This window comes from Sprattus sprattus, assembly GCF_963457725.1.
Source record: "Sprattus sprattus genome assembly, chromosome: 7".
Taxonomy (NCBI): Eukaryota; Metazoa; Chordata; class Actinopteri; order Clupeiformes; family Clupeidae; genus Sprattus; species Sprattus sprattus.
In genome coordinates this window covers 17,178,387-17,203,720 of record NC_137926.1, presented here as the reverse complement: position 1 = coordinate 17,203,720, position 25,334 = coordinate 17,178,387, and the positions used below count along the sequence as shown (strand labels likewise).

General features: G+C 44.8%; 1 protein-coding gene across 1 annotated transcript; it reads right to left on the bottom strand.

Annotated features, from left to right (window-relative positions):
* Positions 1 to 11: 11 nt before the first annotated feature.
* bcl2l13 (BCL2 like 13) lies at positions 12 to 24,746 on the bottom strand. Its single transcript, XM_080842754.1, has 8 exons — positions 24,402 to 24,746; positions 23,346 to 23,527; positions 20,548 to 20,658; positions 19,630 to 19,786; positions 19,317 to 19,389; positions 18,977 to 19,105; positions 4,525 to 4,740; positions 12 to 3,852 (listed from the first exon to the last, which is right to left on the bottom strand). Exons 2-8 carry the CDS (start codon positions 23,467 to 23,469, stop codon positions 2,998 to 3,000), a joined length of 1,665 nt encoding a protein of 554 aa, XP_080698880.1. The 5' UTR covers positions 23,470 to 23,527; positions 24,402 to 24,746; the 3' UTR covers positions 12 to 2,997.
* Positions 24,747 to 25,334: the final 588 nt, after the last annotated feature.

Genomic DNA, 25,334 nt, shown 5'->3' with positions numbered 1-25,334 from the left:
TTGTACATCCAAACAAACACTTTCCAAAACAAAAAATGTGAAATACAGGCTCACTGCAGTGCACTACAGTAGCAGTTCACTCGGGTCAGTTCACTTCCTCTTTCAATGGAAACAGAAGACTTCACACCATCAAAGTATTCTCAGCTACCAGCAGCCCTAACATGTGTGTGTGTGTGTGTTTGTGTGTGGTCACAAGTGCATGTAGCATTCTATCACTGGTGGGTATGTTAACAAGAGTAGACCCCTCATCTTAAAAGGTTGCATGTATGTGTTTTTCTACTCTTTAATACCAATACTTTGTGATACCCAGGCCTGATATTTGAAGTGATCACTCTCTCATATTGCCATCATCCCTTCCTTCCTAATATGTAAGGAAGGACCGGGTACAAAAGACAAGTGTCATTTAAAAACAGCAAGTCCAACCTGTACAACCGTCACATCTCACGCTTATTCATGGCTCCAGGAAGCAGTTGATTCAGAAATGGAACTCTGCCAGTCGTCTGCTTTCTGGGCTTCCTAACATGTTTTGTCACATTCATCGGAGTAGGAAAGCCATTATGTTAATGTCACCGATTGTCTGTGCCATATTTAAAATATTGCCTCTCTCCTGCAAGTTACACAAGAGACTGCTAATCAAAATCACCAACTACTCCGTTTATGTCATGTTCAAGTTCTCAAGTCTTGTATTGAATCTTTCATGTTAAATGTGCAGGAGCTTGCGTTGCTGTCAGTTATTCAGCTGAAAGTCTACTGGCTGGTAGGCACGCTATGGGCACAGAGCGTTTGAAAGGTAGGCACACTGCGGGAAGAGGGCTGAGAGGTTGGGCAGGTAGGCACCAGGTGGGTGAGGGCCTGAGTGGGTGACCAGGTGCAGAGAGTGATCAGGTACTTAACGGAAGCAGACTGTCTGAGGTGAGTGTGTGCATGACTGGGAGCCCAGCAGTGAGTGGAAGTGATGAAGATCACAGAGGTAAAGACCAAACAGGTCAGCCATAGCTGGTAGGTATGTGTGGGTGCTAGATGTTTCTCGGAAGCCAGGAAATGACTTTGACAGAAGTCTTAACATCCTCACAGAGAAGCACATTAACATGTGCAAACACACACAGGTACAACACTATTCAACAAGCAATTGGCATTATATCTGATAACGCAATGCAAATTTCCAGCACAGTTTTAATGAAGGAAAAAAATAAAAAAAATCACCAAAACTATCCATATTCTCAACCTCAGCTCCTCAGACAATCGGAAAAGGGGAGGGGAGGGGGCGGTGGTCATTCTCGTCACTGAGCTGTGAGATGTAAAAACAGTCTTTTTTTGTTCCTTTTTATATTCAGTTTCTCTGCCTCAGAGGAATGCTGATTTCTTAACTAGCTATTCACTAATAACTAGAACAGACCTACACTCACTATCTACATTTAAAGGAGGTCGTCACAGCTGTGCAGGGACTGCAAGCACATTCACGGGGTACAATCCCTTACCATCCCACCCATAATCTCCACCTAAGAATGTGCAGGACACCAAAATAACCAAAAACTCACATTGATACAAAATGGCAAGTATGGATTTACTCATGATGCTAGTTTAAAGCTCTGACTAAGGGTGATAAAATCAGCCAACAGCAGGTGACACCATGGGTACATGACCTGTAATCACATTGTCACATCTGCATGAGTCATCAAGGACATTGAGGTTCAGCTTCTGCCTTCAGCCTTCAACAGAAGCAAGCATGCCTTGATAAATAAGGGTGGTATTAAACCTATGAACCTATATCAGCCCATTACCATGAACTAAAAATCTGCCCTTCTAAAAAAAGAGAGAGAGAGAGACATTGTTTCTTATTTCAGGATGACTCATATCTGCCGTTTCAAAAAAAAACATCTACTGTATTCGGTCATGATGCACCCATGTGGCTTCTAAGGAAGACCGACTTTAACTTAGTAGTCATCATTCTCTATTTCATTACATTATCAGTGAGATGAATAAAAACAAACACCGACTGAGTCAGTGGGAAATAGGCACATGTGGTTCTTTGAAGAACTTCAAGTGATGCCTCTGTGTGTGTGTGTGTGTGTGTGTGTGTGTGTGTGTCCAGGCCCAGGCAAAACAGCTATTTTCACCATTCATAGAACTACTGATGAGGGGAACTCTCCACTTAAAATAAATGGCTCAACTTCTCCCTTTGGAGAACCTCACTGAATATTCCCCCTATAAAATGGAACTGAAAACTTGGCAGCCTCAGTGAATGTGGTGATTTCAAAACGCTATTCTTAATCCTCCTCAGTCATCAGCCTGTCTGTGTGATACTACTGTCAGCAAGTACATTTGGGAAGACCAGCTTGTCCTGACTAAAGAAATTAATCAGTAGTGCATGGGGGGAACAAAAACAAACCAAGACATAATATCCGGTAGTAACCCTCCTCCTGCTGGAGTCGACATGATGCCAGACTGCCCACCTCCCCACGGTCATAAGTCTATGATGACAGACAGACAGACACTCACACACTCTCTCTCTCTCTCTCACACACACACACACACACACACACACACACACACACACACACACACACACACACACACACACACACACACACATACATACATACATATGTGACACATGTAAAGCCACAATAACAGTGGCAGTCACAAGACATAAATAAACCCAGGAAGAGGGATGTGAAAAAAGCTCTCTTCCAATCGGACAGAACAGGAGTGATGAAACCTGACGTCAATGTCCCACAACAAATGAAACCAAACACCATATACCTTATGAGACTGTGGTAAATGAGAGGACATGAAACAAACAGGCCTGACTGGAGAGTGGAGAAACAGTACGGGAGGTAGGGTTAGGTGAGAGTCCTGGTGTGGAAAAGAGGGCACATTTCAAACAGAGCCTGGTGCTCGGCATCAAAGCAGCCAGGTTTCTGGGCAGAGATCTCGGTGGGTTGGTATGGTGCGAGCAAGCTGATAGCAGGATGGTAGGTGCAGCAGGGCTTTGTGCTACTTCCTCCTGTAGGCCAGCGCCCCGTAGGCAGCAACCGCCGCCATGACCACCAGGGCGGCGCCACCATAAAGCAGGACAGGCAGCTCAGAAGACTCTGGCTTGGGTTCAGGCTCTGGCTCTGGTTCAGGTTCGGCTGCTGGTGCTGGCGCTGGTTCTGGTGACTGGAGCAGAGCTTCAGCTGGTGGAGGAACCGGGGTTTCCAAGATCGGGGCCGCTGCCACCTCTGGTACCTCAAGCTGTGCCACAGGGGGCTCCTGGATGGGCACTGGCTCTGGTACCACCACTGGCTCCAATTCTGGTTCTGATGCTGGCTCAGGCTGGGGTTCAGGGGCAGGAGGAGCAGTGGGTTCCTTGATGGGAGACGGAGGGCGAGGAGACTCTACTGCAGAGGCCATACTGGGGGCTTCACTAGGGGCCTCTGGTTGAGGCTCAGGGACCGGGGCAGGGGGCTCTGGCTTAGACTCTGGGACCGGTTCTGGTGCTGGTTCCATGTCTGCAGGCACCAGGAGGGGGGGCACAGCCGACAAGCTAGCAGGCGCTTCCAAGACAACGGGCTCCTCCAGCACCACTAAGGCCTGTGGAGCATCTGGGATGAGTGCCGTGTGACTGGGAATGGCATCATCCTCTTCCTCCTTATACTCCGCCCTGAGGGCTGCCAGATCGCTCTCTGTGCCCAGCACACTCATCATGCTCTCCTGAAGCTCCTCCCCCTCCCCCAGCTCTGCGTCCTCCCGCTCCACGTGGACGATGTCCGAGTTGGAGGAGTTGTTCTCGCTGCGCTCTTCCGCCAGGGCCGCCACGCCCTCGTTGCTGTCCAGGCTCTTGGCGTCCTCAGGATCCATCATACCCACCTGGGGGGGGGGGGGTAGATACAGTTATATGAGTCATACATGACATACATGATTTCACAGGAAATCATGACATTACAAAATTACAACACACCACATAATTTGCTCTGTCAAAGTGACCTAACTGTCAGTGATATTTCTTGTGCATCGCATGCACAAGTTAAATGTACAGTCCACGGTTTTGGCGTAAGGTTGCAGATGGGCAGCCGTGGCCTACTGGTTAGGGTTTCAGGCCGGAAACCGTAGGGTGGCTGGTTCGATCCCCGACCAGTAGGAAAAATGTGGGTGGGGGAAGTGGTAGACCACTGCTCTCCCATGCCCACATCTACGGCTGAAGTGCCCTTCAGCAAGGCACCTAACCCTGATCACTGCTCCCTGGGCGCTGCCAAAGGCAGCTCACTGCTCCTGGTTAGTGTGTAACTGCACTTCACTGTGTGTGTGTGTGTGTGACACTTCCCTGGATGGGTTAAATGCATAGGTGGATTTCAGAGTGTGTGTGTCTACACCACCTCTGCCATAGAGTCACTTTCACTTTTTTTCACTTTCAGATAATCCAGAGCCAAACCAAAAAGTGTACTACATCAGCCTCATGCACTGCACCTTTAATGGGTTTTTTGTACTGGTTAAAACCGAGACACGACTGAAGATAACTGACAGCTATGATGGGTGTGATACCTGTGCCCACGACTCGTGCCCCGACACCAGCGACGCGGCCAAGCTCTCAGTCTGCCACGAGGCGGGACCGCTGCCTTCAGCCGTTGCCAGGAGCGATGCGGGGGGGCTGAGGTGGTCGGGGGGGTGCTGTTCGCCTGACAGGATGTAGATGTCGTTGCTGTCTTCCGCAATGATCACACCAGGGTCCTCTGATTCCTCCAAACTAAATACTGCACCCTGAAAGAATGAGAGACAGACAGGAGTCAAGGGTACAGAAATTGCAAGGGAGAAAGAGACAGAGAATTTTGCAAGGCAAACAGATGGTAGCATTTCTGAATGCTGTTAGCATGAGCGACGTGAAGTTCTTTCAAACTTAATTTCTTCTAAAATTAAGCTGATTTATGAAGGAAAGAAAGGGTACGATTTCAGTGGTTCACAAACTATGTCTGAATGAAAAACAGGCTGGTGCTGCTGATTCATTTGTGTAAAAAAACAATGCATTTACCAGTGTAGAAGCAGTATGGCAGAATAGCTGGTGGTAAAAGCCAAGCTAACCATGACAACGATTCATGTGAAAACCACAGAAGATACAGTGACAAACACCTGCGTCAATGAAAACCTCAATGACTCAAACTTTAGCAGCAATGCAAAACCAGCAGCCAGTGCAGAACGCAACCAACACACAAACACACAGACACACACACACACAAACAGAACACACACACACACACACACACACACACAAACACTTTCTATTCTCTACTGGTCTGGTGTATTACTACACACTGTGCTCACTTTAAATGTACTCTCATCCAAAGTTTTTCAAATGGCACAATTCAAATGGGCTACCCTTATTTTCCCAGTTGCCAAGACCGCGCCAAAACATGAAACATCTGGTCTACCAGGTATCCCAGTGACATGAGGCTACCATGGATTTAGTTGAAACAGACATAGTACATCACCTCAATATGAATAAATGCAGAGTAAAGTATTAGTATAAACTACACTGAGATGTACAGCCTACACCGAGGTGTGCAACCTACACTAAGATGTACAGACTTAACTATGATTTAACATACTCACTGAAGTGTAGAGACTAAACTACACGAGTATACACTACACTGAAGTGTAGAGACTAAACTACACGACTAAACACTACACTGAGGTCTACATACTACGCTGAGGTATCGAGACTATGCCATGAGTATTTACTACACACACACACACACACACACACACACACACACACACACTATATATACAGCCGCGGAAAAAATTAAGAGACCACTTCAAAATGATCAGTTTCTCTGGTTTTACTATTTATTGGTATGTGTTAAAGTAAAATGTACATTTTAGTTTTATTCTATAACCTACTGGCAACATTCCTACCAAATTTCAAATAAAAATATTGTCGTTTAGATAATTTATTTGCAGAAAAATGACAATTGGTCAAAATAGCAAAAAAGATGCAGTGTCTTCAGATCTCGAATAATGCAAAGAAAACAAGCTCATATTCATTTTTAAACTACACAATACTAATGCTTTAACTTAGGAAGAGTTCAGAAATCAATATTTGGTGGAATAACCTTGATTTAAAATCACAACTTTCATGTGTCTTGGCATGCTCTCCACCAGTCTTTCACATTGCCGTTGGGTGACTTTATGCTACTCCTTGGGCAAGAATTCAAGCAACTCGGCTTCTTTTCATGGCTTGTGACCATCCATCTTCCTCTTGATCACATTTCAGAGTTTTTTTTATGGCATTCAGGTCTCGAAATTGGGCTGGCCATGACAGGGTCCTGATCTGGTGATACTCCATCCACACCTTTACTGGCCTGGCTGTGTGGCATGGAGCATTGCCCTGCTGGAAAAAACACTTCTCAGAGTTGGGGAACATTGTCAGAGCAAAAGGAAGCAAGTTTTTCTTCCGGGACAACGTTGTACTTTGCCTGGCTGAGGTTTGTAAAAGACCATAAGGATTGAACCAAAGCCGACTGGAGGGTCTCCTAGTTCGTCTTCTCTGATGAGTCCAATTTCACAGTAGGTGCAAGACTCTGTGGCTTGTAGGCCTCTCCAGGTCTCCGTCTAACCATCAGACGACCATGTGTTGGGCAAAGCTGAAAATTGGACTCATCAGAGAAGACGAACTAGGAGACCTTCCAGTCCGCTTTGGTTCAATCCTTATGGTCTTTTACAAACCTCAGCCAGGCAAAGTACAACATTGTCCCGGAAGAAAAACTTGCTTCCTTTTGCTCTGACAATGTTCCCCAACTCTGAGAAGTGTTTTTTCCAGCAGGGCAATGCTCCATGCCACACAGCCAGGCCAGTAAAGGTGTGGATGGAGTATCACCAGATCAGGACCCTGTCATGGCCAGCCCAATTTCGAGACCTGAATGCCATAAAAAAAACTCTGAAATGTGATCAAGAGGAAGATGGATGGTCACAAGCCATGAAAAGAAGCCGAGCTGCTTGAATTCTTCCGCCAGGAGTAGCATAAAGTCACCCAACGGCAATGTGAAAGACTGGTGGAGAGCATGCCAAGACACATGAAAGTTGTGATTTTAAATCAAGGTTATTCCACCAAATATTGATTTCTGAACTCTTCCTAAGTTAAAGCATTAGTATTGTGTAGTTTAAAAATGAATATGAGCTTGTTTTCTTTGCATTATTCGAGATCTGAAGACACTGCATCTTTTTTGCTATTTTGACCAATTGTCATTTTTCTGCAAATAAATGATCTAAATGACAATATTTTTATTTGAAATTTGGTAGGAATGTTGCCAGTAGGTTATAGAATAAAACTAAAATGTACATTTTACTTTAACACATACCAATAAATAGTAAAACCAGAGAAACTGATCATTTTGAAGTGGTCTCTTAATTTTTTCCGCGGCTGTATATAAAATCTATATTTCCAATCATGTCCTTAGGTCCTGTGTCTATCATTCATTATTAATGCACCAACAATCCATACTTTCCCCTCCCACATGAAGTAATTCAGACAGTTCAATCATCTCTAACTGTTTCTTTCTTAGAGGTGCTTCTTAAACTAACCCTATGCAACAATAGCTAGTGGGAAAGACACAAGTGTTTAATCTGTAGTTCTGTATACCGGGCTGGAACACCCTGTAAAAGTGGAAAAAAAGCTTTCACAGCATGACATTGCCAACTATAAAGCCAAAAGACACCAGTTGGTGTGTTGGCAAGCTTCTATCAGTGTCAACTGGGCAATTGGTGGTGTTTGCAAGGTTTTTGCATGCTTTTAAGGTAGTTAGCTTGCTAGTTTTGGAACAGAACTCCTTATTGCTGCTTTAACAGTAAGTGAAATGAGCAGGATGAGATGCAGTGGCAGCCAAAACAGCAGGCCTGAACAATGCAGACAGAACAACAGTGGTTCATAATAATGTAATGATTCAGATTCAATATTCAGATAAGGGCAAGCTCTGCACGCTTCACTCTCAGTATGAGTGGCCTCAGCGTTTGGCTCGCTGTGGTTTTTCCAGCGTCACTTTCGAGACTGCAGAACCACATACATCAATATGTGGGACCATCAACTTGTTGAACAATAGAAAGTGCAGTCATCCACTCTGAGTAGTTGCGCAACATGTTTCGTCAAGTCACAGGTCCTGTTTTCAAATATTAAAGCACTGTGAACCTTGCCACGGCAACTAGCCTCCGCCAACAGTAGCTCACCTGGGAACAGACCCGACATTGCTCACCTGGAGCAGATCTGCTAAGCAGTCTTCCATGATTTCCCTCCCATGATTTTTGTTTTGTTTTTATGTTCATTTTATATATTTTTAACCACTTTGGTATTTTGCGTTGTAGGCCATCAACCAGACTCTACCATTACTATGAGTTTAGAAAAAAACTGTCATCAAAATCATCATCAATTATGATGGAACCAGTGTCACGATAACATGGGACAGGGAGCATTTAAGCAAAGTGGAAGTTTAGGTGAACCTAACTGAGACTTCACTTTTGAAGCCAAACTTAGCAGGAGGTTAATTCCCCAGCGTTCCAACATAGAACAGGTACTAACGGTAGTTCCCGCAGCGGAACTTAAATCCCTAGTGACTCCCCATCAGGCACTCACTACAATGTGGCAGTAAGATCAATTTCAAGTTCCTGTTTCTGTTCCAGTGTGTAGGCCAATATGATTTTTTGTCGATTTTCATTTCACTTACTACCACCACTTATACTTACACCTGCACTTTATATATACTTATCATATCTACACTACCTATTTATTTAGCTGCTAGTCTTGCATCAATACTGTTCATATTCCATATCTATTTCTTACTGTACATATATTATTTATTTACATATTCCACTTTACATATGCAGATACTCTGCACTTTTACAAAAAAAAAAATTGGCATTCTGGTTAGATGCTAAACTGCATGTCGTTGTCTCAGTACTTGTACTCTGTGCAATGACAATAAAGTTAAATTTAATCTAATCTCACAGGCCAGAAGGGGGATTTTGCTCTATGTATTTGTCTGGCCTGCCCCCTAGTGGAGACACAAAGTACTTGCATGTCTGAGATCACAAGATTATTTGAAAATTAATGAAACAATATCTAAAGACAGTTATCTGCAGTGCCACTAAATAATTGAAAGATGAAAGCAAAATTGGCCAACAGGAGCTACTGCGTAAGCCACTTTCATGAGGCCAACACAAGGTCTCAAGCTGGAACTTAAAGTACATCATCAAGACTGCACCACACATACACAGTTTACACACACACACAAAACAATGTATTTTTTGTTTCACCACTTAAACTAGTAGCCAAAGAATGGGTGTATGTAAATGTGTGTGTTTAAGTAGACCAGGTTAACCATTATCGTGGGACTTGAATTATGTAAGAGGGAGGTTATGTGGGAGGCTCACATCTCATGTGTGTTGAGAGAGGGTATCCATCTCTGCTGTGTGAAGATGTGCTTAGCACAGTTAAGCCATATCAGTCGTCAGTCGTCGTTTCATGCCATCAAAACATAACTCAATGATGTTCTGCTGTCGAGTGCACCCTATTAACAGAGGCCCATACAGCCTTGTGCTGTCCCATCACTATCATGTGATGAGGAGAGGCATCACCCCAAATCAATGACAGCCACATTTACTTATCCTCAAAGGAAAGAAATAATTTCACTAAATACAAGGTTAACACTTAAAATAGACTTCATCACATATGAGAGAGTGAAAAAGAGAGCGAGAGAGAACTTCTCTCAATAATTAAACAGAGAGAGAGAGAGAGAGAGAGAGAGAGAGAGAAAGCTCTGACCTCCGCAGAGTTCCAACGTCATTCAATCCCATAGGTGCAAACTCACTGAGGCCCGCAGACCAATGAGAGTTATAGTGGCTTCTCGTGGTCCTTCAGATGACTGATTCGCTGACTTGTGCTTGCACCTCCATCGCTGAGCACTGAGCACTTTGATGGCACACTTCTTCCAAACCTCAGCCAAAAAGAAATCACTCAATATGCCCTTAATGCACTTTACTTGGGTTTTCCCATTGGAATTTACTAATTAACTGACCTCACATTTTTTTCAGAATACCCTAAGCTTTCCAGGAGTTCATCTGAAACCATATAATGTGGCTATGTGTGTTTGTTTATCATCTCCCAGGAAGCTTTACAGTATCTTACTATAGAGTAATTTCCCAACAATCTCATTCCTCAGTTACGTTCGCCTACACCTCTCTCGTTTGTTCGTTCGTTCCCTCCCTCCATCTATCTATCCCTCCCTCCCTCCCGTGTTTTCGTTTTACTGTCATTTCATCTGTCCTTCATGTCCCTCTCTCGCTTATGTCATTTCTCTCCCCCTCTCACTCCCTCAATATTCACTTTTCCCTATAATCCCCTAGCGGGCACATGGGTCGCCCTCCACATGTAATCTCCCACCGTTGGCATGGCAGCAGATGCTCCTGCATCACCTTCTGTCTGCCAGGTTACAGCATTCCACTACCAGTCACGCTCACTATAGAGGGAACATCCCACTGCCTGTCCAGTCATGCTCACTATAGAGGGAACATCCCACTGCCTGTCCAGTCACACTCACTATAGAGGGAACATCCCACTGCCTGTCCAGTCACGCTCACTATAGAGTAAACATCCCACTGCCTGTCCAGTCACACTCACTATAGAGGGAACATCCCACAGCCTGTCCAGTCACGCTCACTATAGAGTAAACATCCCACTGCCTGTCCAGTCACGCTCACTATATAGAAAACATCCCACTGCCTGTCCAGTCACACTCACTATAGAGTAAACATCCCACTGCCTGTCCAGTCACGCTCACTATATAGAAAACATCCCACAGCCTGTCCAGTCACGCTTCCCATAAAGTAAATATCCTACTGCCCACCGGGGTCACGCTCCCAATACAGAGAGCACCCCATTGCCTAGCGGGGTCACACTCCCTACAGAGAAGAAGCCCATTGAGCGTTACTGCTCAAGGCTGGAGCGCAGAATGTCTTGTATAACTAGCCTCTATTCCTCTCCTATTTCACAACTGATGATCAGAATGATGTACGATCAGAGCTGATCAGGAAATGATTGTATGTAGTGTCCCATGTAAAGGTTACTAGCAGAAAAGACATCACATGACAGTGATTGGAGTATGGGAGGCCACAGGGCTTGTAGTACAGTTGAGCATTCACAATGTGTGTGGACTCTTTCCATAACCCAGACCCTCATTGACTTCAAAACAGATTTGGTTCGGAGCCAGTAAGATCCGAGTACCCAGCACACAGTAAATCACCTTCAGGCTCAGTCGATTACCACACAATGACTGGCCTACCTCCATTCATTACAAGCCATCCCCACATATTTAAGCACTGGCCTCAAGCCAAACTACTCCCAATCGGGCGATCCAGTCTCACAGCAGGCGATCAAACCCCACTACTCATTTCCAGACATTGGAGACAAAAAGGATTTGGTAGAAAGTGGATGTTTTACCAATATTTGCTGCAGACTCAAAAAGGACCGTTTTGGACACCGGACTTCTGTGCCGAACTGGACTGGACACTGTGCCGACCGACATGCGTGACTGACTGATCACGAGTGCCTCAAGGCTGCAACTTCATGCATGAAAAAGTCACGCACACACACGCACACACATACACACCCACACTAAGTGGTGTGAGAGCCAAGCACATTGTGACTGATCAGAAAGGACAGCACAGCAAGGATTTACCCAACATAACCTCATGGTCCTAAACACACACACACACATCTCTCTGTCTCCCCCTTGCTATTCTTAATGTTCACATTCAGCATACCATTAGAATCCTCCATGCATGGTCATAGCTCATTTGACCAACTTACATTCAATCTGACTTCAAGTGAACTGCATGGAGAAGGGAGGGGGGTTAGATAATTGTTGTGTTTGTGTGTGTGTGGGGGGGTGTGTGTGTTTGTTTGTGTTAATGTGTGTGTGTGTGTGTGTGTGTGTGTGTGTGTGTGTGTGTGTGTGTGTGTGGGGGGGTGTGTGTGGGGGTGTGTGTGTTTGTTTGTGTTAATGTGTGTGTGTGTGTGTGTGTGGGGGGGTGTGTGTGTTTGTTTGTGTTAATGTGTGTGTGTGTGTGTGTGTGTGTGTGTGTGTGTGTGTGTGTGTGTGTGTGTTAATGTGTGTTAATATAAGAGTAACGCCCATTAAGAAAATAAAAAAAATCTGTACCAAATAAACTGCATACAGGTTCAAACAAGCACGCCCTGCAGGTGAGCCAGTCGGTGTGCAAAGTGTTTTTGGAGCATCATACTCAGCCTTTTTTATGCACTTTTTTTTATCTGTGCAGATTATCTAGAAAGGATTTCAAATCCTGTTCAGGTCACATTAATCTGCATCGCTCACAGATGGGTCTGTGTGCTCCAGGCACATCAAGCTGAGAGATGTATACATATACATGATTAAATATAATATATATATAAATACACACATGATGCTCATCTCTGACAGACATAGTTAATTTTTTCATGGCCTTAGAAATCACTTTCTCTCTTAAGAGAATTTCTTATCAGGATTATCACGATAGCGAGAGAAAGCAAGGGGGGGGGGGGGGGGGGCTAGAAGACAGAGATTAAAATCCCAATTTCCCCTCAATTTAAGCTGATTTGTGTGAGAGGGAGGGAGAGAGGGAGAGAACGAGTGATTGAGTGCAGATTTACTTTTTAATTTTCCTGAACTCTGCATTTCTGAGCAGAAACAGCAGGCCACACAGGGACAGGGTGCGTTATCGGTAGTAATGCAAACTCATCTGAAATGCTGAAACGATCAACGTCAAAAACACAAAGGCCTCATCACTTACAATTAAAGACAGCTCAACACAGTTTACTGATGAGACCAAATCCCACAGGCATACTCCTTTGGCAAAAACACTTAACCTACAGATGGCAAAAAAGACGTTTGCTAAAACTAGCAAGCTAACTACCTAAAAGGTGAGCAAAAACGTTGTAAACCCAAAAACAGCAAACTTGGGACAGATAAAAGCTTGCTAGCATGCTAACTGGCATCTTTTGGTGATATAGTTGGTGATGTCATGCTGAGAAACCTTTTTCTGACATCTTCACAGAGTGGTCCGTCCCAGAACGCAGAACTAATCATCTGGACGGCTAGTGGGAACGTGTTTCTACATCGTTCACAAGATCGTATTCCATCAAAATAAATTTAAAGAGGATTCCACAACTAGTTGGCTATCTAAAGATTCTCCAAAAAATATGACATTGCTGCATAATGTTGCTTTACATCTGATAACATTAACTTCACCTCTCCGTGATCTCCGCTCCTCAAGTTCCACAAGAACCGCAGGGACCACAGCCCCCCTCCCCCCCTTATCTACAGCTCAAAAACCAGCTAGTGTAAAGGTCAATGAATATGTGAAAATCCTTGAAGCTGTGCCTTATTTGCAGCTTCGGGAAGAAACCTTTAAACTACAAAGAACAAAGTATTCACAGATAAGTTTCTGAGACGCATACACCAGCAGACAAACCTTTAGAGGGGGATTCACCTGAACGTACCAAGTCTGTAATCAATTGATAGCTCCACAACGGAGTTCCTGATGTAGAAGTGAAGGTTGTGGGAACACCACCAGTACTATCATCGTCCCCAGTTTGTCCAAGTGTGTGGTAACATTATCGGCAAAAATAGGAGGATATCATATAATACAATACATCGGCACCATCCAACTTTGCACTTGGGTGTGTACCATGCCGCCCTGCCCTACCCTACCCTACACAAGCATACACACCCACACCTGGAGACAAGCACTCATACCTTAAGCCCCAACACAAATACACACACATCATCTCTCTTTGATATGTCACACACTCACACACACACACACACACACACACACACACACACACACACACACACACACACACACACACACACACACACACACACACACACACACACACACACACACACACACACACACACACACACACACACACACACACACACACACACACACACACACACACATTCCTGAGTGAGGAGGGCAAGCGGGAGAAGCTGGCTAGGGTGTGCCTCATGTCAGGCACTCACTACCCTCTGGATGACATTCCAGGCTGGTGACCACGAGGTAGTTCTGCAGTGGTTTACACAACACTGGAGCCGTAGCCACATTTATATATCTCACACAGCCAACCGCATAGCCACATTTATACATCTCACGCAGCCATAAGCGTAGCCACATTTATGTATCTCACAGCGCCAGCCGCGTGGCCCCATTTATATATTCCACACGGCCATCCGCTTGGCCACGGGGACACAACACAAGGCCTTGAGGATTGTGCATGTACAAACATTGACCGTTAACAAAACCAGCAGGCTTCATTTCAGTCCGGTTAAAGAGCATTCGTGTAACACGGATGTGCTGACCATCTGGTCTGGTGCACGCAGAGCTAAATCTGTAAATAATCCATAGGTAAAGTTAATAGTCTGGGACTTGGGTCCAAAGCAAAGTTCTTGCCAAGCTTATGACAGAGACAGAGACAGAGAACGACTTGTTCCTCTGATAAGCAATATGGTCTTTGTGAACAAGTCTTTTCATCTTTGACCATATGCCCGGCACAACAATCTCCAAAGACTGTTCTTACCGCTGTGGACTTGGGCACACCACAGTATACACACAGTGCATATTTCCCAACATATGTGCACACCAGGATTCACATGTTCTGATAGCTGTCTGTGTTATGTATTAACACTGTGATTGGGGGGGGTGGGGGGATCCCGATAGCTAATCTCCAATGGCTAATCTACTGTACACCCACCTCAAGTGCATTTACAATACAACCGTAGCAGGAGTGGAAGTTCCACATAAGCCTCTGTACTTCCCAATCAGATGTGCTAACCGCACAGTCAGGGGGAGCCGACTCACGTTACGCCAGTGGCTGAAATGAGACTCCTCTTGGGGAATTTAATTCACTTAGAGGTCATCAACACCAGGGACGGACACAGTGGGGGTGCGTGAAGAGGGGGGGTCCAGGATTCTTAACTGTAAATGTGTGTTCGCCAAAGTAGAGAAAGTGGTGGGCAGACACAAGCCATTTCGTGCTGAGGACACACACACACACTCATGCATACAAATAAAAAAAACACACATGTTAAGAGGAGGTCCAGAAATAATCTCTCATAAATCCTTGAACCAAACTGGCAGGCAAGGACCGTGTGCTTGCTTGTGCACGAGTGAGAGTTTATATGTGTGTGTGTGTGTGTGTGTGTGTGTGTGTGTGTGTGTGTGTGTGTGTGTGTGTGTGTGTGTGTGTGTGTGTGTGTGTGTGTGTGTGTGTGTGTGTGTGTGTGTGTGTGTATATGTGTGAGTGTGTGTGTCGCTCAGCCTCCATGTCACAGCGGGCATGTGTGTGTTACGTAACAGACTGTTGCTGAATCATGCTGCAGTGATGGCACACAGAGTTTAAGCCTCATAAATACTGCTCCGGCCATCCTAAAACACATGAGCCGTCGACCCGTCTCTCTCGCTCACACATGCTATTTTCTTTAACATCCTCACACACACACACACAGACACATACCTCACCAATAATAGTTCAACCTAATTATTCTGTTGTTTCTAAACTAAATGTATTGAATCAGTTCCACTGGGGGTCCTCCCACACATGGTCTCAACAGTGTTGTGCTCTCCAAAATAGCAACATGTGTCAAGGTGACATCAACAACCTTGCTTATTCCCACTGTCCCCACTGCCTAGCAACAAGAGTCACATCACTTGTGTCAAGAGTCAGAGGTCCTGATGAAACCTGACAGTGCACGCTGCAAGGTCCATTTTGAACAGGCTTTCTGGAGGACCGCTACTGATAACTGGACATCTAAAAGGCGATACCAGTGGAGAAAAGGATAGATAGGGGCTAAGCAATCTGTTTGCTCAGGATCATGCATGAAACAAACGTCCTTCTCACAGTAACGCCAGGTGACACTGCATGGTACCCAGGTGGTGCATATACAAACGCACACACACAGCAGAACATGCCACAACAGCAGAACAGTCCCCTGAGACCTCTCTCTCTCCCTTCCTCTTCCTTCCACACACACCCCCAGACCTCCACCATAAAATGTAAACAGTCAGACACACACACACTCCCCTTACCCTGGCCAAACTGCAGCGTCATCCTCATTCCCCTGTGGGCCATTTCATATTCTCTATAACAAAATGCTTCAACCCTTCTCTCCACAAGCTGGGTCTGTGTACAGAAACACACACACACACATAATCAAGAGAAAGCTGATTTTAGGACATGCTCGTATTGTTGCTGCCAAATGAACTGTACTTAACTGACAGTTGGCACCTCAATCAGTTTTGTTTTAATTCATTACAACCAAAACACAGAAACGCACACACACACACACACACACAGACAGAAACACACACACACACGTAAAGTAAAGCAAGTAAATCTTTTGGCACACTGACCACATAAAATGTTGAAATGCACTCCAGGTAACAGGGGCTGTGAAGTAGCCATGTTCACTCAATCCAACTAATGGCTGATAATTCTTAGCTAAGGTTATGTTACACATCTTTCATCTACTTTGTATACAAAAAAGATTAATAAAGTGTGTGTGCGGAGTGTGTGTGAGAAGACGACCCACATACAGTAGAGTATTGCATGCTCTAGTTTGCCCTGGAACCAGCTCAAACCAGACCAAAGCTTCTCAACATGGCCACAGAGTTCATCTTTCCTCATCCATCCCACACTCAGACACAGATAGAGACAATAGAGATACAGATAGAGAGAGAGACACACACTCACTCACACACACACACACACACACACCAACATAAAAGCATCCTACCTGGCTCTAGTCTGTCACAGCACAGGGTCAAGTCTTCCAACACACCACCCAAGAGAACCAACAGATAGAGAGAGAGAGAGAGAGAGAGAGAGAGAGAGAGAGAGACTAGAGAAAAAGAAAAGCAAAGAGAGAACTGAAGAGAGAGTGTGAGGGAGAGGGACAGAGAGAGAGAGAGAGAGGGACAGACAGAGCAGAGTACAGCTTCAGAGAAGAGGAGGAGGACAGAGCTCACGTGGGCAGCTGTCACCACTCTGCAGCCTAAACGCTGGTGCTGGAGTTCCTCTCGTTTACGCCCGCCCCTCTGCTGCCTCTCTCTATCTCTCTCACACCTCCCTCAGCTTTCTCTGTCCCTCCCTCTCTCTTTCGCTCTCCCTCCCTCTCTCTATCTCTCTCACACCTCCCTCAGCTCCCTCTCCCTCTCTCAGCTTTCTCTGTCCCTCTCCCTCCCTACCTCTCACTTTTACATCCCAACCCCCTCTGCCATAACCTCCATCAACTCAATCTCTCCCTCGTTCTCTTTCTCTCAAGAATAACACAGGGCAGGAATGTGGTGGTTTACACTCGACTTCACATTGCACACTAAAGGCTACAGTAGACAATGGAAACACCTGCGCACGCGCATGCACACACACAATTAAATGATTCCATCCGGCTGAGTTTCTGAGGTTAGCAGGCTAAGAGCACTGCGGTCTCAGTCCATCTGACATGATCCTGCCCCTGCTCTACGTACTAAGCTAGAGGGAGAACTGTCAAATGCTGTATGTCAAGGGCATAGTTGGTCCACATCTTGACCTTGTGGTGTAGATCTTATTTATATTCCAGAGTCTGGAACCTAATGTTTCACATATTAAAATGGACTTTGAAACTGGCCCATACCAACATGGCTGAACTTCTTGGTTCCAACAGTTTTGTTTGAAAAACTCTCTGCTTGCTTTGTTATGGTATTGGTACTCAGTTATCCTTGGCAACGCCTGGCACCACAACGTGATTATTCAGCATTCAAGTCTATAGGGTCTGGCTTGGTGGAAAATACCAAGGGGAAATGAATTTAACTAATTCGATTTTGACTTAAATCTTTTTTTTTTTCTAGCCAGGCCTAGTAAGTCGCACCAACTCTAGTCTAGCCGAAATCTGCCACCACCTTTGCTGCCTGTTCAACAATGCACTGCTTTGCCTTTTGCACAGTGTTCTCTGTTGACTGAAGGTCCAACAGCACTCAAAGGTAGTCAGACGTCTCAAACAGGGTCCAGGGCAGATTCATGAACCTCATGAACCAGAATGCCAGTAAGATGCCACGTAAGCCTTATGAGGTCAGAGCAGAGAGGGTGTCACTGGACAGATTTGTGAGGTGCAGTGTGTGTGTGTGTGTGTGAATGTGTGTGTGTGTGTGTGTGTGTGTGTGTGTGTGTGTGTGTGTGCGTGTGCGTGCATGCGTGTGTGTGTGGGCAGGGGGAGGACAGTCACTTTTAGGTCATCCAACTATTAGTCTACCTGCCAATTTGTTTCCTTGACCTTCTCTATGACCAGTCTGTCTCACTGGTCTTGTCTGTCGGTCCTACTCATCTCCACCGCCCGTTTTGCTAATGCTTATTCCCCACATTCCAATGTCTACGGGACACCACTTAATGATTGCCAGAAACAAATCTTCATAAATAAAATAGATAAACCAACTCAGCTTAATTCAGAATGAATGTAAAGAAATATGAACAATGATGGAGGCATTTCAGACAGACTCAACCCTGGTAAGGGACACTACAAACATAAGCAAAACAAATTTGCAGGACAAAGCACATGTCAACTAGCCTGGCCATTACCAGTCAACCAGTTACATGTCAACAGGAACAGTCCCCAAATCAGCATTTTTCTCTTTTCACCACCAAGGACAGTGGATGACACTCAAATTACAACTGTGGTCAACTAAGCATAACATCGGGGATAACAGCTGATTGCTGGGGCCCCCTGCTGGTCATCTGAACAAAAACCTAACCCATGTGAAAGTAAAGGACTGGATGTGGCAAGCTCTTGTGCTGATTACAGTAGCATTTTATACAATACAGTTCCAACCTACAACCTGCAATTCAGTACAGGTTTTGGAACAATTCAGCCAAAAGCCCCTCCCTTATCTAAATGACACACACAGACACACACACACTCACCCATCCACCCTGCTGGATGATGAAGTCAGCCTGTGCCTCCTCCAGGAAGCGTGTTCCTAAAGACAGCACCGTGGCCAGAGACTGTCCCTCATCCTGTAACCGCTGCAGCAACACTAAAGGAACCAACACCTACCAGAGAGATGGGGGGGGGGGGATTATTTAGGCAGGCAAACAAGAATAGAGGGATAACATATGTAAGAGTCATAGCATATGCTTTGTGACCTAAGCCATACCATTCCTGACTCATTCACTCACACACACCCTTAAAACTCCCTCTGTGTCTCTCCCTCATTCACTCACTCACTTGTGTCTGATCTAATCTCAAAGTAGAGGTGCTTACCTGGCTCCAGCCTTCCTGTGTGTGAATACACACCTCCTGAACAGCACCCCTGAAGCCCTCATAGTCTAGGGGACTAAACACACACACACACACACACAGAAAATATTCACATCAGAATACAGGAAGTGCATGTCATGATGACAGCTCAGTTTACAACTCTGACAACAAAACTTTCCAGTTGCTGCTGTAAAGAAACATAAACAAACACATCTCAAAAACAGACACAAATGACTTATGCATAACTTGTGCATAAAAGAATGAAACGTTTAAATGCAACATGGCATCCATCAGCTACAGGGTACCGCTGACTCACCCACTGAGGAGTGAGTGGGTGACGGAGCTCAGGAGGGGGTCCAGCTCCTGGGCCACACGGTCCCCCAGCACAGCCAGACTGTCCTCCACAGAGCTGTCCCCATGGGCAGGGCTGAACACCGCAGAGGACATACGGTCAAAGCCAGTCACAGAGGACGCTGTAGAGAGAGAAGGCACATATGATATAAGGATGGCTATGGCTGTCTGTGTGTGTGTGTGTGTGTGTGTGTGTGTGTGTGTGTGTGTGTGTGTGTGTGTGTGTGTGTGTGTGTGTGTCTGATGTATGAACTAATAACAAGTTAAAGGTGACTGGTGTTCACATGCATGTAGTGATCATACATATTGTGTTTGTGAGACAGCTTATGTAACATGTACACCTGCATGTCTGTGTGTGTGTGTGTGTGTGTGTGTGTGAGAAACAGGACAACTGTGTGAGACATGAATATTGAGTGTGTCTGTATGTGTTCAGAGTTCATGTGCGCATGGAAGTATGGATAGAGGGAATGATGTGGTTAGATGTGTGTGCGTGTGTGTGCGTGTGTGTGTGCGTGTGTGCGTGTGTGTGCGCGTGTGTGTGCGTGTGTGTGCGTGCGTGTGCGTGCGTGCGTGTGTGTGCGCATGTATGCGCGTGTGTGTGTCTGATGTATGAACTAATAACAAGTTAAAGTTCAAGGTGACTGGTGTTCATATGCATTTAGTGATCACACATAGTTTGTTTGCTTATGTAACATGTACACCTGTTCTCACAGACGAATGGGTGCACACAAGTGAACAAAAAGAAAAGAAGAAGAAAATCCCATGGAGGCATTTCACAAAGTGAGATAAGCAATTAACCCAACTTTGCTGAAGTTAGCAATCCATCTTCACTGTTTATTTACATAAACATGTCCTCAGGGTTTAGCTCCATTTCAGTACTTACAGGCTGCAATCTCCTCCTCCAGTAATGTCAGCTCTGCATCGATCTCTGTCTTTATCCTTGTGTTTCTTTCTTTTTCCTTGTCCCTCTCCTCCACAGAGCGTGCATCACCCCCTGTGGTTAAACACACACGAGCACACGCACACACACACACACACACACAATGACTTCACTTCAACAGAGCAGTAGCCCAGAATGGAGTGCATCTAATTTAGTGATGTGAGGGGCTATGGAACACAGGATGTCTGCAATTAACATACTTAAAGTAGGTTAAATACTTCAAGTGGTCATTCCTCTAGGAGGTCAAACCTTGAACACTACTCCCCCCTCCCACCCGCACCCACCTTATCAGGGCCCATGGAAAAGTACGGATAGATGGATAGACTGAATATTACAATTGGACCAAGAGGTTTGGTTAAATGTGCTACTAGGCACTACATTAAGGTAAGGACATTCTCTCTCTCAGAAACTTGTTGCTAAGACAGCACCATTAAACCGATAAGGCATGACTCTGGTAGAGCATGCCCACAGTTTAAAGCAACACTTTGCCACTTTCTGAGGTTTGTTTTTTGTATAGGCGAGTAGTTTTTGTACCATCTTCAAATTCATTTTGATGGTATATGTTCATGTAAACACCAGTTAGCATGTTAGCAAGATTGTATCAGTGTTAACTAGGCTGTTGGGGGTGTTTGTAAGGTTTTGCCCCTTTTTCAATGGTTATGGCACTAGTTTTTCGACCAAAACTCCTTAATGTTGCTTTAAGGACTTGAGGTGAGAGAGGGATATCCCTCTGGAATACTAACCTGCGTGAGGATTTGACTTTGGATATGAACCTAGATAAAGGGAAGGGGTCAGAGATGAGACGGCCCCTGATGTTTCGGAACACAGTGTGTGGTTAGGAACACAGGCTTGTCTGAACCCTGGACTCCTTGCACGGCTAGACCTAAACCTAGAGGCTTCATCACAACCCACATAATACTTAATTAGTGACATATTAGACCTATGTGTTGCAACGGCTATATCTACCCTGTAACACAAACCAAAGACCATCACCTTGTGTCTGGCATCATTGTGTTTTGACATAGCTATAGCCAAGCTTTCATCATCATGGCTTAGCAAATTCTTGCTCTATGCTCTAGAACAAGTTTCTTTACCATGTCGTTATTACTGCTGATTCTGTGAGACTGATCATTCATTCATTTGAATAGCAATCAACTGCTCATACTATACTACACATGCCATCAACATGCTATAGGAACACTTCAAATCCAATACAAACAATATGTACTTCAAATGCATAAATATTTCAGACTAGGATGTAGGGGATCCAATAAATATACCAATACCATTGATTATTACAATTACGGCAAGGTCAAATTCTACAAATTCGTAATGATGTAACGTTTTGTCTTTAGCTACTCATATTTCGCAATATTGTCTGCTATGCTGAAGTCTACAGAGGACCGAGTTCAGTGACATAATTCAACTCAATTCTAGAGAGCCCAAAGCTTGAACCATGATATGGAAGCACATGTAATGTTACACAGGGAGTCGTGTGTAAAAGTCAAGACTTTGAACCAGCGATGCATCTGCTGCATCAGTGTCATGATGTCAAGCACATGTGTAAAGGCGAAGGACACCTGCAGGCAGACAAGATCGCCTCCGCTGTGATTAAAGTACAAATACAATGTGTGCACACATTATAATGCATCTCTAGCTCATCCTTCATCACAGCTCATTCCTCTTCTTCTTCTTCTTATTCTTCCTCCTCCTCATCTCTCCCTCTCACATCACCCTTTCTTCCCTTCCACTGCTCCCTCCTTCGCAGAATTATCCAGCCCACTGCCTCAGAGGCTTCCAGCTTTGCCTCGCTCATCGCGTGCTGCCTAGCCCAGTAGCACACACACACGCACCAGTGAATTATTCACTCCCAAACACACACAGCCACACAGTAAAAGATGGGACTGTCACAGCAGTGACCAATGGAAGACCCTGCACTTGAAATAAGCATACAGTTAGCGAGGTGAGATAGTGTAACATTTAACAAAAGCGAAAGAGCACGATGGGAAAGGGAGAAACAGACAGGAAGGCAGGCAGGGGACAAAATCAACAAGCCCCCCAGGCCAGATCAGTGCTAAGCTAACATTCACTTGGTCAGCACTTCCGATTGACTGGTCAACCATGTTAATGGGCACAGTCTGTATTCCTCTGGCATTTTCTGTTAACTAAATCCAATCCATTCCTGCGAACCAGTTTCATGACGAATACCAGCTCTCCGGCCATGTTCAAACAATGGCAATGTTGTGATATGCCAGAACAACAAGGCTGCTCATGCCTGAGCCCAGTATCAGTTAACCCTTTAACAAGAACACTACAGGACTGTCCACACTACAGGAAACAGGCCCCAACTAAACAAAAGGAAAATTCTAATACAAGTGTTGAAGTTTGAAAAATGCTCCCAGTATAGAGTGCATCTATTGTTATGGAAGTGCTCATTTGGAATCCTGCATGCATTGTGTGTGTGTGTGTGTGTGTGTGTGTGTGTGTGTGTGTGTGTGTGTGTGTGTGTGTGTGTGTGTGTGTGTGTGTGTGTGTGTGTGTGTGTGTGAGAGAGAGAGAGAGAGAGACAGAGAATATGCATTTTGCATGCTTCACTGTAGTGCCCTGAGTGTGAAATTACAACTGAAAACATTATTGTTGCTTTATTAATGTTGCCATCATAATAATTATTAAAAGTACTATTCCACTTGCACGATTTCCTGTTAACTAACAGTATTGTAGCTTAGGGGCAACACACTTACCTTCTGCGGCGGTTGAGTGGATAGATAATGACCGTAGTGCAGGCGGCAGGGCCAGGTAGCTGAGGACCACGTAGCGGGTCTCATAGCGGAACCCCTCTGGCACTGTGGTTGGGATCGGATCCATGGCGGCTTCTCGTTATGGGCAGAAGCTAAGGCACGTGCACGGGCAATCCTCAAGGCTGCTGTCAGTGACACACACACACAAACCCAAACCCATCACAACCTAAACGCACAGGTGGCTATGTGACTGAGAAAACACACAGAAAAAGAAAATAACCCAAAAACTCACTGGAGCCCACGTCAATGAATTAAAACATCATTTAAAAATGTTATGGAGTGACAGCATGGCGACATCGAAGTCCAGTGATTTTATTCTAGTCAGCTGCACTAAGAGTTACACCTGGTGGGTGTAGCATTGGTGTAGCAACGAATGCCTTTACATCAAAGTCTCCAAAAACATCAGGGTCTAATGTAACTGGCAAACACCAAGTCGTGGCAGTTGGTATCTCTGAAGTACAGCATGGCACAATTATCCTCAAGTGACGTGAACAATCCCTGTACTAAACCTCGGACATAAATGGCACAGAAATTGAGATCTTTGAATTGTGTTCAAACACAGGTATTATGCCATGCTTTCGTCTACGCTTACTTTTAGAAGTGCAGCTGCCAATACTTACAACAGAAGTGTCACATTTTGTAGCCTACCAAAGGCACATGGGCGTGCGGTAGCACCGACCATGCTCATACATTGTAACGTTAGTAGTGTCCGATGTTCTGCATACTGAATTAGTCTTTATTCAAATTGGCAACACCAAAGAAGAATTATCAACTTCATATTGACAGCTTGAACCCTCACTATTGCAAACAACAAACAACAGTCGCTAGTACATTGTGTACAACTCTGTTCTTATTGTACTGCTAACCACACCTACCTCACAACACGTCTAATTATGGGATACCCAGGGAATTATGCTTAATTTTAGACAGAATGACAACTTTTATCGTTTAGTAGCATTAACCAGCTGAAGATTTTGCATGCACACAAACACAACTTACCACTCTCTTCAGTCCCAGAGTCCAACAATGCGCGCCGAACAAAATGAGGAGGCGCGCACCTACTTCCTCCCTCCACATGGACGAAAGCGAGTTGTGGTGGCTAGCTGGTAGGCTAAATGGTTACTTCTACACTGCAGTTGGCGAGAACCACTGCCGCTATTCCGAGCCTCTTTGACTTGTATTGCAACTACTTGGAGTACAGCGTAGCCATTATGCGCGTAGCACAAAGGGTGAATGTTTCAGACTAGGAAGGCCAAAGGGCGATTCACTATACAAATGACAACCACCCGACAGCACCGTGATCGCTGAACTTTATGGAGTATATGCACAATACAAATCGTTAGCTTCTTGACTAAAGGCATTCAGTCTCATCAACTCCATTCCAAATTATTGCATGACGCGTTTGCGTAGTCACGTCAGCGTATACTGTCAAAGGCTACACATTACATAATTTAAGACGCGAACAATACAAAAATGACACTGAGCTGGATATATTACAAAATATAGGTCACTCCGTGAAAGTAATGCTACAGTATTGCCTGCTTATTTTAGTATGCGCTGTACCTATAATGCCAGAGCAATATGATATCAGCACAACTAATCTTCGTACTGAAGCCTCTGACCAACGATTCATTCATCCAACCACTTAGACAATTCTCAGTCGAACATATCTGGAGTTTTTCCTTGGCCCAGGCTTTCCCCCACCCCTGCTCTAGTAGTTTTTGTGTAATTCTGTTGACAGACAAAACAATAAACAAGGGGACGGAGGGTAATGGAATAACAATAGACCAATAAAAATACAACAAATAGATTTGTGCTGCCCTCTTGTGGTCACTATATTTTTTTACAGTAAAATATCACTGGAAATCTGTTCAAACTGTTGTTACAACCACGGAGAAGGCGACAGCAAAAGAAACTAAGCTCTAACTATAA

Bases quoted from the DNA above. Each gene is read 5' to 3' on its own strand.
- bcl2l13 (XM_080842754.1), bottom strand. From the start codon at position 23,469: ATGGATCCGATCCCAACCACAGTGCCAGAGGGGTTCCGCTATGAGACC. The intron at 19,106-19,316 runs GTAAGCACCTCT...TCTCTCTGGTAG, and splicing joins CACAGGAAGGCTGGAGCCAG to GTGTTGGTTCCTTTAGTGTT. The intron at 3,853-4,524 runs GTATCACACCCA...CCCCCCCCCCAG, and splicing joins GGCACGAGTCGTGGGCACAG to GTGGGTATGATGGATCCTGA.